General features: G+C 40.2%; 1 protein-coding gene across 3 annotated transcripts; it reads right to left on the reverse strand.

The window, feature by feature from the left end:
* Positions 1-2,118: 2,118 nt before the first annotated feature.
* On the reverse strand, positions 2,119-10,125 carry LOC123135708 (disease resistance protein RGA2). 3 transcript variants are annotated; one of them, XM_044554892.1, is made up of 8 exons: positions 9,853-10,125; positions 9,152-9,310; positions 8,997-9,067; positions 7,722-8,780; positions 4,405-6,556; positions 3,003-4,019; positions 2,778-2,890; positions 2,119-2,466 (listed from the first exon to the last, which is right to left on the reverse strand). In XM_044554892.1, exons 4-7 carry the CDS (start codon positions 8,763-8,765, stop codon positions 2,778-2,780), a joined length of 4,326 nt encoding a protein of 1,441 aa, XP_044410827.1. In that variant the 5' UTR covers positions 8,766-8,780; positions 8,997-9,067; positions 9,152-9,310; positions 9,853-10,125; the 3' UTR covers positions 2,119-2,466. The 3 variants fall into 3 exon arrangements, with proteins under 3 accessions (XP_044410827.1, XP_044410825.1, XP_044410826.1); XM_044554890.1 differs by having other exon boundaries at positions 9,845-10,125; XM_044554891.1 differs by lacking the exon at positions 9,853-10,125 and adding an exon at positions 9,500-9,802 and having other exon boundaries at positions 9,152-9,404.
* Positions 10,126-18,781: the final 8,656 nt, after the last annotated feature.

Raw genomic sequence — 18,781 nt, forward strand, 5'->3', positions numbered from 1 at the left:
TTAGTACAAAGTTGAGTCATTTATTTTGGAACGGAGGGAGTAGTTGCCACTTGTTTGCTGTGTAGTGTAGGTCTTCATCACTAAAAGTAAAAGGTCAGCTCCTTTGCCAGGCATGGGTATTATTTTTCCATGGAGACGTACGTAGCTGGTTTTCTGCTGTATAGCATAGGAGCAGTACAACGAAAAACACGTGCGTGCGTGAGGGTGAGGCCTTGAGCGATGGTGGAAAGAAAGTGGTTGTATAAATTCGGCAACACGGTTTGGCTTGGCTTTGCTTCGTCCTCATTGTTGACCTGTGCCATCCATGGATGCATGGGTCGGTTGCGTCGCCAGCCCAGCACAACGTCCCGAGAGAACTTCATCGCTACAGTGCACAACAGCGCTAAACAGTGACATTTTATCTACTCCCTCCGTACTGAAATACTTGTCGGAGAAATGCATAAAAATGGATGTATCTAAAACTAAAATACGTCTAGATACATCCATTCCTCCGACAAATATTTTCCGCCGGAGGGAGTACAAGTCAACAAAGAAACTTGTTGCCACGCCCCGGGCCACGCGCTGAACCTGTGGCGGCGGGCAAACTAGCCAATGAAGTGGTAGCCAGCCACCGTTGTTTCCAAAATGCTGTCTTCGGCACATGGGCACTTTCTCTGGAAGATCCAACAACAAGATGAGCACTTGACACCGTGGACTTCAGCCAGGCAGGCAAGATCTAGTTACAGCAACAAAAGATCGTTCAACATAGTGCCACCATTTCATTTGATGAAACCAGCTCCAAAACATATGCCCAGCATCCTGTGATGCCTCTGATAAGTCATCACCCTGAGTCGCTATTGTCTTCAGATGCTAAGCTTTCTAACAAGTCACTTCCTTTGTAGTGGCTGTTAATTTGCAACAGACGAGCATGCTGATGCTGTTTTGCTATGCCCAGCATCCTCCCATATAACAAAATCAGTGTTTTCAAGGAGACCTTGAGAGGCAATCCTTGCTCAGAAAATGGTGCATTAGACACTTCTCCTTTGAAAACTCAATGCAAGCCTCCTTTGCTGATTCAAGACAAAAACCATTTCTCGTTCTTCGCGTTGTTCTCTTTCTTGATAGCCGTTGTTGCGCCGCCAAACAAACCTTTCCACCAGGGGGGGCCCAGCACTTTCGTGTTGTGGTGATTGAACACCCAGACCGTGCACCTGCAGCCTGCAAAATGATGAACCAATCAGCTGTTCACTCCATTTGCAGGAAAAGATCCATTGTTCACATTTAGAGTACGGTATGCGATTTAGGAATAATGATGAACGCAAGCCAAATGGGCTGAGTCACTGAGACCACTGGAGGTCTTTAGGAAGCAAAGCTGTAGGGCGTTGGCAATGGGCCAGCAATAACAAACTGCTTGCAAAACGGTCTTACATTATGGAACGGAGAGAGTACTAGCTAGCAATGTGTCACAATGGGATGCCTCTGTCCCCAATTTGCCTCCCTCCAAACATGTTCCCTCCTATATCGAGGCATCGCGCAGACCGCAGAAAAACAGTAAATTAGCTCTAGCCTTCAGGCCATGATTAATTAACTAATGTACATTGATCAGAGGACCTGCTGGTTTACCCACTCTTTGGAACCTTGTACTAATGCTGAAGTGCTCTCTGGTAAAGATTTACTACTAGTACTATATCTTTGTTTAAGTCCAAAAGTCCAACAACACTAGAACTTAACTAGTTGATCCATGCATGTGTAGGAGATGGCAATTGGGACCTTAGCTGGGAAGATCTGCTCCATCCTCCTCTTGTCTCCAACCAATCAACACGCCAATTAAAGAAAGATGACTCTGTTTTACCACTACTGGAGTTTGAAGGCTGATCTTAGGAAGATTTGCCTTAAGATATCAGTCTACGTCTTTCTTACCTTTTCTCATACTACTATTAATTGGTAGCAGTAAGTACTGCCAAATGGCCCTTGTTATGTCTGAACAAGTTGATTACTATTACATGAGAATGGCCACCGCACTTCAGACATACAAGCCAGCTAAGAAACATCTGTTTTACTGGAGTTTTTTTACTACTACTGGAGTCCATCATGTCGCGTTATGTCTTGGCATCAGGGACTTCGTCAATAGCCCTTCCATTTTGTAAAACTACTGGCCCAAACATATGTATTTCATAAATACACAGAACTGCATGCCATTATGTCTGCAAATTCTTCAGTTTGCATCAACTGATGGATGCAAATTGAAGATAGTCTCCAAGCAGCTAGCCACATTTGTCCGTCAGTTAAAGCTTACTGCACACACATAAAGTGCAGACTACATAATACTTGTCTTTGCCTAATAGATACATGACCAAACTTAAGAAAACATTCAACTTCAATTCCAGTTGCAGCACCAAGTTAGTCTGTTGCTCCATTCCAGGGCTTCTCTGGATTCATGCATTCTAAAGCTCCAACCAGCAGGACCGATGTCAACTTCCCTTTCACCTGGCCAAACCAAGGTTTTAATCTATATCAGATGTACGGCCAATCACCAGGGTTTAATATATCAAGAATTTTATTTCCGCGCATAGTATAGCAGCTATAAGTTTATTTTTATCTGAATCATAATGCTATTAAACAAACTACACAAGAGTTTCAGCTACTAGATGATAGTGTTCTGCTTAACACGTTGCCAGTAGTTTGATATTGCTGGAACTGAGGGAGGGAATACCAAGACTCTAAGCACAGCGCGTGCCTAGAATGAAGCAGGAAAATGTACCAAGCAGTAGTACCTAAAATCAAGTAGGAAAATGTACCTAACATTGCCTCTCTTCCTCTGCTGCCGTTGTCTCTGCTTCTTGTTCCTTGTTTTCATCCCCTAAGCCTGTTGCAGCCACTTCATCGTCCTCCTCTACATCCACCAAGCCGACTAAAAAAACATATAAAGGATGGAAACAGCAGGAGGAAATGATTATGAAATATTAGTGGACCTGGCAACCAAATGAACAAATTAAGATGTAGGAGAAGTTGTGTTAGTTCACCTCCTGATTTGGATGACATGGTGGTCGAGAAGTATTGCGCCAGCATATCCCTTGCTCTGCCGGCATCCTCATTTGCTAACTGGCGCACTTCCCCACTGTAATCCGGCTTCTTAACACTCGGCATGGCTGCATCATCTTCCATATCAATGATTATATTATGCAAGTAGCAGCAGGCATGGATTGTGGCAACTATAGTTTTCTGATTGACAGGGCACGACGTCTCTCCCTGCAGGTACGTCCATGTGTCTCTGAACCTTGCCAGCGCCTTCTGAGCGCAGGTTGTGGCTGCGTTGTGTCTACTATTGAACTCTGCTTTGGAATATGAGAGGTCTTCTTCCTGGTAAGGTGTGAGTAGCCATGGGAGAAGCGGGTATCCTGCATCACCAATTATGTATTCCCCGACTTCTGGTCCATCTAATCCAACCTTCAACTTGCTGCCATTCAGCCGAGCACCCTTCTCACACTCCTTGAAAAAATAAGATTCATGCAAAATGCTTGACTGGTCCATGCTGCTTATCCGTCCCCACCAAATGGTCCTGAACCTCATCGCTGGATCAATGACGAGTTGTACTAGGATGGTTTCATTCTTCTCACGGTCCCAGCATTGTCCAAATGGGATGTGAGTTGTACATATAACACCGCAGCAGTTATGCATATTGTGGATCTTTTCAAACATGGATTTGACCTTATCCATTTCGCTGGAGTCTGGCCAGCGCGAATGGTGCCCTGCTCTCTTGTCCACAGCCACAATGAAGCTCTCGGTTACCAACAAGAGAGTTGACTCGCTCACACCAAGGGAGGACCCTATGGACTCCGGTAGCTCACTAGATTGCAACCTTCTCAGAGCAACGGCCACTCGATCTTCTAAAGAAAGTACCCTCCCGTCAACAAATGTGTAGTTGTTCATATCTTCCATTGACGGCTTCATAACCAAGCTGCAGATGTAGCTAAATGTTTTTCTTGTCATTTTGAAGACATACCCAAATTGTTGTGTGTCCTCAAAGGAGGTTAAGGTTCCTGCATGAGAAAAAAATGATAAAAGTGGATGACGGACTAAAGCTTGCAAGTCAAGAACTCAACTGTGACAAGAGTTAAAACAGTGAGATGAAATAACATATGAGCAGTAAGGAACAAGTGAGAACAATAGTAACTAAGCAAATGACGGACTCGCCAAATCAGAAAATAGCATTGGTCAACAAATAGCCATTACAAAATGATAAAAAGCCAGTCATCTATTTCTAAAGAGAAAAGGCATTACTAGCATGTTATTGTTGTCCTACTTTAGAATAGTTGGCAACATATTCAAACTCCAACATACTGACAAAATGTACAAAACAAACAGAATAGTTCAAATAACCAGAATAAATAGACAAACTAAGATGAGCGAGCAATGTGAAATTACCTCTGGACATGAAAGAACGGCTGACATTTGTCTCCAAATTGTAGGGATCAGCTGCGTACAAGACATACCATTTCCTTGAATTACCTCCTTCGCGTGCATATGCCTTGACATGCTCAACATGGCTGAACTTGTCCCACTCAGGGCTAGATTGTCCCGCAGCTACGGAAACGAGCAGTGCTAGGCTGCAGTATAGCTCCAAATGCCTTGGGTTTATACCTCCCATGTATTTTGGGATTGTTTCCATGTCGTTATACGCAAGAACGAGCCTATGGAGTGCAGGAACGCCCTCCAACACCTTCAGCTTTGGGCAGTTTTCAATGGTAAGCTTCTGCAGTCTTGGAAGATTAGTGATCATCTCCAGGTCAAGGTTTTCATCTAGTTCCAGGTCAACCAGAGATGGAAAGTTCTCTAGAGAGATGAGACTGTGGACACGGTATATGGATAATTTATTCAAAGCCCTTGCCTGGGAGGCAAGTACAGGAGGAAGACACTTCAATTTGCAGCGCTGTAGCATAAGTTTCTGCAAGACAGGAAAGGCTTGCATTTGCTCCTCCCACTCCCACTCCTCCCATTCCACCATTCCTATAAAATACAACTCATGCAATTTCGGAAATGCAGCCACCATCTGGAAAGGACGGGGACTGTGGTGATTGTAGGATTGTATGAATTCAGTTCCAACACGCTTGATGGCTGGAGCACGATTGATCTGAATGAACTCCAAATAAGGGAGCTGACAAAGGCCATCAGGAAGTTGTGTGCAGCAAGCCAGGTCAGTAATGAACATAATCCTCAAGCTCTTGAGGGGCATAACTGATGATGACATCATCCACCTTGGGAGCCATCGGCCAAAATATCCTTTGATCTCAAGATCTTCTAACCTGGGTGGAGGGCAGAGCTCATCGAACACCTTCTCGATCTGTTGTTGCTCTTTATCGGAGACACCATCTTCCTCTTTAATCAGCCCATCATCTCCCAATATACTACCACAATTTAAGTATAGAATAGTAAGATGCACCTTGTCGGCAAGCTTTGCCTTTGCTGCAGATGAGGAAGCAGTTATATTATCCAATCTGTCCAATTCAAGATGATTGAGCTGAGAAAGAGAACCCAACTCTTCCAAACTACACCAATCACCATCCACATGGGCTGGAAACCCAACTAATACCCTCAAGTTCGTTAGAGCATGAAACCCCCTAGGTATGCCTTCTATGCTTGTTGCAATGAAGTTAAGGTACCTTAGCGGCCCTAACTTTACAAAGCTATGCGGAAGTTTCACAAATTGTTTGCATTCTTGAAGGCTAATGTACTGCAAGAATTTCATCTTTCCAATGCTATCAGGCAGACTAGATATATTAGTGTTCTTTAAGGACAAGTACCTCAGGTGCTTGAGTTCATGCAAAGATTCAAGCAAAGCTACAACATTTGCAGAATCGATATGTAAAGTTCGTAGACATGGAAAATGAACCAACGAATCACCAGGCTTGATATCTATATACCCAACTGACATTAGTACCCTCAATGCCTTTTGTGCTTGCAGGGAACTCCAGTTTAACCTATCTGATTCCAATGCTTTGCTTTCTAGAGATAACCGAAGAAAATCATGTGCACTAAGTTTACCAACAATACTAGTTTCTCCACTGTGAGCTGCTAGTGCCTCATCTCTAGCAACAAATTGAGCAAATGAGCGAACAACATCATGCATGTTGCAAACAACTTGATCAACATAATTTGTATTTGGCTCTATAAGATTCCTCAGTATCAGCTCCTTATAGTACTTGCTTCCTAGTTCTTCCAAGTCATCGGAAGTTCCGTGAAGAAATCCTTCACTAAGCCACATGCCAGTGATTTCATTGCAACGGAACACTGTGGTTTTAGGGAGAAGGGAGTAGTGTAGAAAGCATTGTTTGGCACAAGAAGGTAAATCTTCATAGCTTAAATATACTGCATGGTTCAGCTCTTCGGGCAGTCCAGATATTGACCATATAGAATCATTCAGAACCATCTCCCACTCACGGTGTTTTCTGTCCTTCTGACACAAGACTCCTCCCATTACTTTGACAGCAAGAGGCAAACCATCACATTTTGCTACAATTTGCACTCCAATATCCTTGAGCATATCAATGTCACGGTCATCAATCTCACTTGATAATATCTGGAAGCAGTTGAACTGATAGAGTCAATAAGGAGTGATTTCCTTGAGAAAAAAAATAGCCGCTTATTAACTGGTAGTGTCAATTAAATATTAGTCAATAATAGGCTAGTGGAGAAAAGAGAGCCACGAAATATCAGTTAATGTACACTATCAAGTGAATGAACTGCTAAGCAGGGATGTTGCTGCCAACTGGGTGCCTAGCATGTGAGTGACTATAACCATAACATGCTCAACCAGACAAGATGTTAAGTTTCTCACTCTTGTAGCACAAGATGCTTAGTTCAATCTCTCGTCTCAGAAACTACACAGATTCATTCTCCGGAAAACAGAGTCATTAAGTGTCGCACCTTAGTTCAAAGTTGCGACGCTTATTATGAATCGGAGGGAGTATATTATTGTATGTATGCAATTTTATATTCTGGACATCCATATAGGTAGAAGAATGTCAAGTACCAGCTCTTATTTGCATTCGTGTTGGCAGATCATGGGACGGGTTGGCTAAACCTATTCATGGGCAGGGCACGCTTTAGTGTCATTCTACCGAATACAACTTTTTCATATTGTGGATTTGTGGTATAGTACTGTACCACGTATGCCAAACACGACCGAGTTTTAACCCAAGGATGGACTGTGTATTTGTGAATATGATGGAAATGGAAGAATAATACCACAGTTTTTCACCTTTTATAAATCAAAGAACATTTATACGATCATAATTATTGATTTTGTTTGGACTTACGTTTTAGGTGGCAGTTACCTATATTCCAAAATTTTAGCTTTCTAAGGGGGGAAACAGAGGCAACATAGCAAAAAATTCTTTGAGTCACAGTTGCAAAAAAAGAAAAGAATTAATTACTCCTAATTACAACTATAATCAGAAAACGATACATGAGGCCTAGTGTTGTTGTGGGAGCATGGCTGTCCAATTTTCATCAACCTAAATTTGATACAGGGTCAAAATATTGTGCCTTCTGTACAGACAGTACACATGCGGCAGGTGCATGTGCTGTGGCATAAGTATATGTAGTGTCCGTGTTGTATGAGTCCATGTTTTAATCTCAAAGAAAAATACTACATAAAAGAGTGTACCCAATTATTATTATCTCTATCCCAAATTAAGAATGGAGCTAGTAATACTAAAAATACATGGAGTTTAGTTACACACCTGTTTCTTCAGCAATAACCAGCCATCCTCCTCCTCTAATTTGTCCACGTGGTGGTAGGGAAGCACAGCTTTCATCCTTCGAGCTACTGTTTCATCTCTAGTAGTGACGAGGACTCGGCTACCACGAGCCACAACATTAGCCAATGATGTTTTAAGCACATCATCCCATGCTCTATGGTTCCAAACATCATCTAGCACCAGGAATAGCTTCTTCCCTTTCAAGGTAGTGGCAAGGATTGGCTGAAGCACAGCCAACGCCTTTTCACCCCCATGTACTACTCCCCCGGCTTGCGTGATGATTGTCCTAAGCAACTCAACCTTGTCAAAGTCCTTGTTGATGCTCAACCATATCGGCTTCTCGAACTCAGCATTCAAGGCTTCATCATTGAAGACCTTTTGCGCAAGAGTGGTCTTGCCAATTCCGCCGACACCAACAATGGCGACCACCATGATGTTGGTGTTGCCCTCCTTTTCAGTTAGCATGGTCTCAACCAGCTTTTTTGTATCTTGTTCGATCTTCTCTCCGACTACACCCGACTGATCAAACTCCCCTGACGTCTCACGCCTGGTATCACCGGAATGAGAGCCATGGATCTTGCTGCTATGATCTTCAGAGGAACCAAGTGGTATGAAGCTCAAAGCAGAGCTTCGCTCCTTGATGGCATCAAGATTCTGGTTGAGCGCCTTGATGCGGGTGCCGATGTCATGGGCATGGGAGGGATTCCGCATGCAGAAGAGCAAGGGATTGAAGCACCCCACATCTGCAGGGGATGGACCGCGCTCCATGGCCTTGAGCTGACAGAGGTCAAGGATATCTGTTGCTTCATACATGGCACGCTTGAGCTGGGCCACCCACTCTTGCACACTCTCGTCGGTGATGTTTCTCCGGTCAGCGTCGGCGAGGAAGTTCTTGAGGTCCTTAAGCTTGACGTCCATCTTCTTGATCTCATTTGTGACTCCAAGCAGCATGTGCACCTCTTCACTCACCATCTCCGTGAGCATGTTTTGCAAGTAGGATGCGAAGGCATCCAGGACCATCGTCATTTCCGCTTCCTTTTGCTGTAACAAAGATGAACCAACACATCATCTCCATTACTCGTTGTAGCTAATTAAGATTATCAGCAAAAAGGAAAGGGAAGGGGCGTACCAGAATGCTAACATGAGTACATGATGAACGAGTTATAAGCATGAGAAACAACAGAAATAGGCAAACTTAAGGCACCTAGATTGATAGATGCAAGCAAAGGCAGCTAAACAGAGGAAATATGATATTACCTTCAAGATTGATGGATGTTGGGTCCTGCTGCTCGTACCAGTACAAGTAAAGGTCTAAAACGTACAGAGCACTGTGTGTATACAAACGAAAGGTAAATCACCTCTCCAAAGGCAAAAATGTAGGCAGATAATCCATAGCCTGGTAAGAGATTTACCTGGATCTGGGAGCATGAACTCAGAGTAGATCGAGAAGCCCTTGCTTGCGGTGATTGCTCTAAACAAAAGCGCACCACTCACCGCATGCAACATGTGACCATGGCGCAATAGCTGCTCCTTATGGAAGTCCGCTTGAGCAAGCGCGACCCTCTCTCACCCTAGACCAGAACGATGGGCAGAAAAATATCAAATGACAATTTCCCGACAGATGATGCAGAATATGGCTTGTTAGTAGAGCTGGGCATGTGTTCCCTTCATAAGAAGAGATGGACCTGTATTAGTATTAGGAGGGGGTGTGTAGTATGCAGAGTTCATTGAGAGGAATAAGATGGCTTTACAACTTTTACCTTTGTTTAATTTCAGTTGGGTGCATCATCATACAGATTGGCGCTAAAGCCGACAACAACAGGTCATGATTTGATATTTAACATGCTTGGATAGTTGATTAACTTTAGACTTTGTGCATGTGGTGGTTGTTCTTTTTGCTAATGAACTTTAAAGTAAATCATCTAGACCCACGCCTGCAGCAACCTGGAATCCTTGCTCGGCCCATGCGTGCAATGCAAGATTAATGGAGTAGGTAGGGGACTTGTTAGAATCGATTTCACACACGTCGATGCGATCCAACAATAAATAAATAAAGAAACAAATAAAAAACAACGCCGGAGCGGAAAATGCGGGTCAGTGCTCACCAGCTCACCTTGCTGCCGTCGAGGCAGCCCGTTGCTTCTCCCGGCGGCGGCTGCATCCTCCTTCTGCTGCGCGTGAGATCCGCCCCCAGGAACCGGTCGGCCGTCCGGAGGAGGCGACGGAAGAGGAGGAAGCGGCGAGCGGAAGGAAGGAATTGGGCTGTGAGAGAGGAGGTGGTCGGTGGGTAGAAGCCATTGGAGGAGGAGTGCGCCGGCGACGGCACGGCAGATGGGGATGCGGCGGCGATTTCGTTTCGTTTCCGTCGAAAAGAGAAGAAGGTTTCCCCCACCCATAAAAAAAAGGAAAACCAAAGGAGCAGGGCGTTTCGGTGGCCCGGCTCATCTGCATCCGGTTGGAAAAAAAATTCATAAAAAATACAAAACAAATTTAAAAAATTTTGTGTGGTAGAAATTTTGATGCGTGAGACCTGCTTCAAATTTCAAGTCATTTGGACATCTGAGCAGATCTCGGAAAAAAGACAAATCGAATCAAAACAGTACATGAACACTAAACATTTTTAAAGACCCCAATTTGTCTTTTTTGCTGAGAGTTGCTCATATATCCAAATGACTTGAAATTTGGAGCGGGTCTCACGCAACAAATTATCTACCCCACAAAAAAGTTAGAATTTTTAAATTTTTCTAGTATTTGTTTTGATTTTTTTTTGTCAGCGCGGTGCAGATGAACTCAGATGCAGAGATGGATTTTCGAAAACAAAGTTGATAAATAGTACTCCCTCCTCCTCCTCATATTAGTTGTCATTAAAATGGATGCACCTAGACATATTTTAGTGTTATATACATATATCTATTTGAGCGAGGACTAATACTATGAGACAAAGGGCAATACTATTTCCATCACAAAAAAAATGTCGTTGATTTTATACAACTTTATACTAAAGTTATATTAAATCAGCGCCACTTATTTTAAGACGAAGGGGGTGCGTATTTCTATTTCGTGCCTCAACTTTCATTTTTGTCCTTATAAATTATAGAACGAATTGAATTAGGGCATCTTCAAAGCAAACTCTCAAACTGTCTGCAACCGTCCGGACGCACTTTGCAATCCAACATTGTTCTGCATCTGTTCATGTGCCAGTTTGGTTGGCCGTTTTCCTGCAAACTGAAAGCAAACTAGGGGGGCTTTACGGGGGTTCCACACCTTCACCACGTAGTATTTCGACACCCTTGTCCCAAACAGAACCACACTCGAACGCCGTGTCGCTATCCCTTTCCCCTTGCTCTATATCTGCTTCCTCCCTCACACCATCGTTGTATCACCCGGGCTAACCGACAAGCCCTTGACGGGCCTCTGCCATTCCATCCAGCCGCCATGCGCATTGCCTACGTCGTCATTCCACACTTCTCGACCATCCACCGGAAGGTACAATCCACCTATGGTTTTCCTTCCTTCTTCGGAGCAATGGATTCAGACATGGAGTACATCTATGAGCACTACATTGAGTCCTCCTTCGACTTGTCCAACAAGGAGGATTATGCAGATGAAATGATGATGATGCAGGCGGTCCTTGCCGATCTATTGACCCAATCAATAGTATAAAGATTGCTAAAAATAGGGGAAAATACACTGAAATCCTTAGGGCCAACCCTCTTCTTCCTCTTGAACAGGTTGATGGCATGCCACCTCAAGCTGCTCCAACACCAGAGTCAGCCCCACATTGTTGATCACGGACAGGAAGTCATTAACGTCACAAAGCTTGACAGATCAGCTATTTTTTTTTAAATAATACATTTTTTTTATTAATTTTCATAAATATTATGCCAGATAAAAAAATTCAAAAATAATACACCGTCGGCCCGCTGCAGGCCGACTGGGCCTAGTCGGCCCACAGCAGGCCGATTAGATTCCAGTCGGCCTACAGCTGGCCGACTGGCCCTTGTCGGCCCACTGTGGGCTGATTGCGTGAGCTAATTGGCATAAAAAATATATGTTTAAAAAAATGTTAACCATGTCATTAAAAAATGTTAAACGTGTATAAAAAAGTGTTCCTGATGTATACAAAAAATATAAAATATATATGCAAAAATGTTGACATAAAAAATATGTTTTGAAAAGTGTTAAGCGTGTGTTTAAAAATTGTTAAATGTGTGTATAAAAAATGTTCCTTATTTATAAAAAAAATATAGAATGTGTATGAAAAAGAGTTGATACCAAAAAATTATGTTTGAAAAGTTGACATTTTTTCAAATACATGATTAAAAATTGTTAAATGTGTGTATAAAAAATGTTCCTTATCTATAAAAAAAATATAGAATGTGTATGAAAAAAAGTTGACACCAAAAAAATATGTTTGAAAAAAATGTTCCAGTTCCATACAAAAAGAGCAACCAATCATATTTTTTTCACAACCTTGATTTATTTTTTGTCACCAACTCACCAACATAATTTGTTGGTGTCAACATTTTTTCATACACATTCTATATTTTTTGTATAAATAGGAACATTTTTTATACACATATTTAACAATTTTTAAATACATGATTAACACTTTTTAAAACATAATTTTTTATGTCAATATTTTTGCATATATATTGTACGTTTTTTGTATATATCAGGAACATTTTTTACACACGTTTAACATATTTTAATTACATGATTAACATTTTTTTAAACATATATTTTTATGCCTATTTTTTGCAAAAACAATTAGCCCACAGCGGGCCAATTAGCTCCAGTCAGCCCACAGTGGGCCAACAGGACCCAATCAGCCCACAGTGGGCCGATAGGGGAGGCCGACTGGAATCCAATCGGCCTGCTGTGGGCCGACTAGGCCTAGTCGGCCTGCAGTGGGCCGATGGTGTATTATTTTTGAAAAAAATATACCCAGTGTAATATTTATGAAAATTAATAAAACAATGTATTATTTAAAAAAAATTAGCGCCAGATCAACTCCAACGCTGGAGCCGGCCTCACATTGTTGACCACGGGCAGGAAGTCATCAAGGTCATAAAGCTTGCCAGATCAACTCCAACACCAGAGCCAGCCTCCAATTTTTTATACACATTAAAAAAATGTAAATCTTGTATTTGAAAAATGTAAATCAAGCAAATGAAAAATGTTTTAAATGTGTGTATAGAAAAAAGGTTGACCATCTTTAAAAAAAATATTAATCTTGTATTTGCAAATCTTAATCAAGCATTTTAAAAATGTTGAAGTGTGTATATAGAAAATGTTGACCATGTATTAAAAAATGTTAAATGTATATAGTAGAAATGTTGACCATGTATTCAAAAAATTTAATAAAGCATTTCAAAATATTAATATTTTATGTGTGTAGTCGAAATGTTGACCATGTGTTAGAGAAGTGTTCATATTTTATTGAAAAATGTTAATCGAGCATTTGAAAAATGTTGAAAAGTGTGTATAGAAAAAATGTTCATGATCTATTAAAAAAATTTAGTCTGTATTTGAAAAATGTTCATCAAGCATTTGGCTAATATTAAAAAGGTGTATAGTAAAATGCTGACCGTGTATTCGAAAAATATTAAACTTTTATTTAAAAGAAATAAACATTTATATAAAAAATTGTCCTGATACAAAAATATAGAATGAAACTAAAGAAAGAAAAACTAGTGAAAACCAAAAAATAAACCAAAGAAAAAAATGTAGAAAGAAAACCAAAAAAATGGAAAACTGTGAAAAAAGATTTAAAAAAACAAAAAATATAATATTGGAAACTAAGAAATAAACAAAAAAACTAAAGACAAAAATAAGGAAAAATGAGAAAGAAAAGAAAAACGGATAAAACCCATGAAAGAAACAAATAGAAACCAAAATAAAAACGAAAGTATAATGGCAAGAAGAAACACAAAGAAAACAAAACAAAGAACAAAAGAAATGAAAAAAAGAGAACTAAAAAAATCTAGGGTCTACCCTCAAGTAAGTTGCGCCTCCTGTATTAACATGACCTCTAGCGTGTCTTGATTGCTAGCAACGCTGGGCGACCAGGGATCGAATCTTGTGAGCCCGCTTTTTCTTCCATTTCCCCTATTTTAGTAGTGCTAATAGGCTGTCTTGTTACTGTATCTACTTCACGTGAAAGATCCATCTCACGTAAAGTGAGACATAGTCGTCGCGAAGCTCAATAGCATGCAAAACACCTGAAGGACAATCTTATGGGCCAGCCCATTTACCTCCATTGAAAACTAATTCGTTTCCTAAACTTTTGGCGCAATCCTTCACTCCAGGAAACCTTCAACCGATGTTTGCACAAAATGATTCGAAAACATAGTTCCTAGCTTCGAGAAAATTCCTGTTTGCGGCAGATTTATAAAAACGCAAAATAAAAAGAATCCAACAAATATAAAAAATGTAGTTGAAAATGAAAAAAATCAAGGATTTAAAAAAAATCACATTTTTCAAAAACTTTATCGATTTCACAAAAATTTGAACTTGCCTTTTTTTACAAATTTGAAAAGGCGTCTATGAATAGAAAATATTTGTGAATTTTAATAAATTTTCCACAGCATGAAAAAATTATTCTTTAATTATAAAAGTTTCACAATTTTTCTAAAGTATTCTTAAATTTAAATGACAAATTGAAAAGGAGTAAAAATAAGAAAGGCAAAAAAATAGCAGGAAAAGAACAAAAGAAAATGAAAATTCAAAGTAAGAATTTATTACCAAAGAAAACACGACAAAAGGGAAAAGGCAAACAAAAAATTACCCAGAAAAAAGGTGCAATCACTCGCTCCAGTGAACAGTCAACTAATGTTCGCTGAAAATGGTAGCTCCCCGCTTAGGGTAAACTACGTTTTTCCACAGATTTTAAAAGTTAAAAGAATATCCACGAATTATGAAAAAGATATTTTTTCCTAAAATATTCACCAACTTTATTTCATTTAATGATTTCCAAAAACTATTTAAATTTTTTAACATATTCAATAATTTATAAAAATGTAAATTTTAAAATAGTTGCCAAATATGAAAAAAGTTTTCACGAATTAAATAATTACTCGAGAATTTTATTGAATATTTTCACAAACATGAAAAGATGTTCTTGAATTTTCAAAGTTCATGACTTTTCAGTATTGTTCCTGAATTAAAATGGGAAAAATAAAAATTTTACAATTAGACGAAAAAAGGAGAAGAGAAAGAAACAAATCGTTAAAACGAACCAAGAAAACACAGCAAAAGGGATAACAGAAAAAACCTTCCAGAATCTTTCCAAAGCCGGGAAACCTATCCCGTACATGGGCCGGTACATTACAGCGAGGGGTGCGTGTTTTGCGCAGAAAGTACCCTATCCTATGCAACGGTGGGTAATATGATTTTTCCGTTAGTTGCATTATTTAATAAAAGGAAACTCGAGTTACTCATTTCTGAAAAATGTGTGAGCCGACCAAAAAACCATGAAGATATATAGCTTTGGGTGATCTGTATTTACAAAAAAAAAAAGAACGGTGTATATTCTGACCAGAAATAATATTTGCTGAGGCTATGTACGAAAACTGAAAAATACCAAAAGAAGAAGAAGAAAGTTAACCTATTGGGATTATTGGCTTAAGCCATGAGACATGGCTGCTGGCATTCTGGTAATCCTTTTTAACCCATGGAATTAGATTTTTAAAATAATTACCAGTTTGATAGAAAGTGGGACCGACTTACTTGCATATTTTCAAACCTTGTTGCATATTTAGTCTGGCAGTTTGTATATTTCTGCATCCTCTTAATTTAGGTTGAATGTTTTGATAGAGGTAAAGCTATCATTGGGCCGTTGTGAACTAATTTCTGTAAGCAAGGGATTTCATCTTCTACAGTAAAATGTAGAATTTGCATAGAAAAAGGTATCAGAGTGATGCATATATTCTGAAACGTACTTACCTAGCATAGTCTTGGTTTGAGCTCGATAAATTCCTGCTCATTGATCCTGAATAGGATGGTTCTTTTCTCCTGCTATAAGCTTACCGTGTGGAGTTTGTTAGTGTAACTACTTGGTGAATTTGGTGATTGTTTCAACAGATGGCTGAAGAAGCTGGCGAGGCTGCATCATGAATGTAGAACTTGCACAATCTTTAATTTCAGTTTGATAATTTTCAGCTCATTGATCCTGAGTCGGATGGCTTATTTTCTCCTGCTCTAAGCTTATATGATAATTACATGATGAACTTGGTTAATTTTTCAACAGAAAGCTGAAGAAGATGGCGGGGTTGTGTCACGCATGGATGGCTGAGAGTTGACAGTCTCTGATCGTTCTTACGGTGTCTGTGTGTGTGTGTTGTTTTGCAAAGATTAATGCTTCTTGGAGAGATTAATGGAGGTTATTGATGAATTCTCTTAACTGCAGCTCTTGGGTCGGATCTGATGAAGATCTTATAAGAAGAAAGGAATTGATTTCTCTGGGGTTTAAGGCTGACAAATTACCCTGACGACTTCTGAATCATGCACCGGTTCAGTTACTTGCTCAACAACCATGTACTTCGGCTGACTGACAGTACATTCCAAAGCCCATTGACTCAAGTGACTCCGTTTGATTAATGTCTGCAATGAAAACCGTTTTTTATGCATAGTTTCTGCCTGTTGTACTTGGAAAAATGTAAACAAGAATTTTGTCAATCATGGATGATACCAGGATTTCTCAAGAACAAGAATTTGACACTAGTGAAAGATAAATGTGATGGCACTGTCCTGTCATCTTCTTTCGACGCAACAGGTTTGCATCAGAATTCAGAAACGTGCTTAGATATATACTCGACAAAACAAAGGGTCTTAAAACGCTCGATTTCCTCCTAGAATTTGATTTCTCAAGTCAAAACAAACCAACAAGCCAGCCTTAGTTTCATGGCTATTGATGAAACAAAGATAGATGTCTCTGTGTTACTGCTACTAGAGTTTCATGGCTGATCCTAGGAAGAATTGACTTAAGATGCCAGTCTTAGTGCTGTTAAGATCATGGTAATTTCTTTACCACTTTTCGTACCAAATTTATTCTGTCGTAAAACTGTTAAATGGCCCTCGTTACGTCTGAAAACGGGCTACTGCTATTGCGTAGCCGCAAGCCCTACTTGATGCATGCATATGCAATACAGAGGGAAATACACAATAGTCTCAGCAGTTAATAGGTACTCCTACTAATGTTTTGCTTGGCACACTGCTAGCAGTTGTATCAGTTATCTGTCTTTCGGAGTTAAACCAGTCAAAGGTTGCTTGATACATTGAGCTGAGAAGAAGCGAATGGTTTCAGTTTGCTGAAATGAAGGGAATAACAAGAATTGCCATACTTTGTAGCATGAACATCAATCACCCTTGTGGCGCATTCCAGAGTTCTTGTCGCACATCACATTGTTATGATGTGGTGTGTCAAGAGCAAGCAAGCAATTTCTGTGCACCCGTATTTTGGAAATACAAAAGCGGAAAGCCTGGGAAACTCTGTTTCACTATGACTGGAGTTTCATATCAGGAATAATTGACTTAAAAGTACCAGTCTTAGTTCTTTACTACATTTTCTCATACCAGTTAACTGGTAGTAGCACCAAGTACTGTGAAATGGCCCTCGTTATGTCTGAACAAGTTGATTACTACTCCCTCCGTCCGGAAATACTTGTCCGAGAAATGTAAAAAAATGCATGTATCTAAAACTAAAATACATCTAGGTACATCCATTTCTCCGACAAGTATTTCCGGACGGAGGGAGTACTACACGGGAACAAGCCAGATAAGAAAGCAAGAAAAAGATGACTCTGTTTTACTACTAAGATGAAGGTGTTTCTCCTATATATGAGAATTGCGTGGGCTCTTACCATTTTTATTCGTTTTTCCTTACACACAAAAGCTTACTGCCCATCCACCAAGTACAGACTACATGACAACGCTTGTCTTCCCTGCTCTGCATTCGTGAATTTAAAAGCTCCAACCACGTCCCCCCTTTCACCTGATCAAACCAAGGTTTTAATTATATCACTTGTCAAATATAGGATCACGCATGCTATTACATGAAACATCGGCTAAAGCAATTGCCAGTACAGAGTCTGACTTAACACATTGCTGATAGTCTTGTTTGAGTTTGATAAATTTCTGGTCATTGATCCTGAGTAGGATGGTTCTTTTCTGCTGCTCTAAGCTTACTGTGTGGAGTTTGTTAGTGTAACAACTTGATGAATTTGGTGATTTTTTCAACAGATGGCTGAAGAAGCTGGCGAGGCTGCATCATGAATGTAGAACTTGCACAATCTTTAATTTCAGTTTGATAAATTTCCGCTCATCGATCCTGAGTCGGATGGCTTCTTTTCTCCTGCTCTAAGCTTATGTGATAATTACTTGATGAACTTGGTTAATTTTTCAACAGAAAGCTGAAGAAGATGGTGGGGTTGTGTCACGCATGGATGGCTGAGAGTTTACAGTCTCTGATCGTTCCGCTGTTGTGTTCCAGTGGCGCTGATCACGAACAGGTCGGTTTTCAACATTTGCTAAAAAAACACCCCCAACTAATGGTATTACAAAGCATTGACAGTCATATCCCCGAAGGGACTTAAAGAGTCCACATTAGATGATTCATCCTATTAGGGGATCTCCATTCTTATAGTGTCTGTGTGTGTTGTTCTGTATGGATTACCTAGAGCAATTAATTAAAATTCCGCCGCATTGTTTCTCGGAGAGATTATATGGAGGTTATTGATGAATTCTCTTAGTTGCAGCTCTTGGGTCGGATCTGATGACCTGCTACTTTGAAGATCTTAAGAAGAAAGGAATTGATTTCTCTGGGGTTCAAGCCTAACAAGTACACTAATGACTTCTAAATCATGCACCGGTTCGGTTAGTTGCTCAACAAGCCAGCCTTAGTTCCATGGCTATTGAAGAAACAAAGATGGATGTCTCTGTGTTATTGCTACTGGAGTTTCAGTTTCATGGCTGATCCTAGGAAGAATTGACTTAAGATGCCACTCTTAGTGCTGTTAAGATCATGGTAATTTCTTTACCAC

The sequence above is a fragment of the Triticum aestivum genome, chromosome 6B (genome assembly GCF_018294505.1).
Source record: "Triticum aestivum cultivar Chinese Spring chromosome 6B, IWGSC CS RefSeq v2.1, whole genome shotgun sequence".
In the NCBI taxonomy this organism is placed as follows: domain Eukaryota; kingdom Viridiplantae; phylum Streptophyta; class Magnoliopsida; order Poales; family Poaceae; genus Triticum; species Triticum aestivum.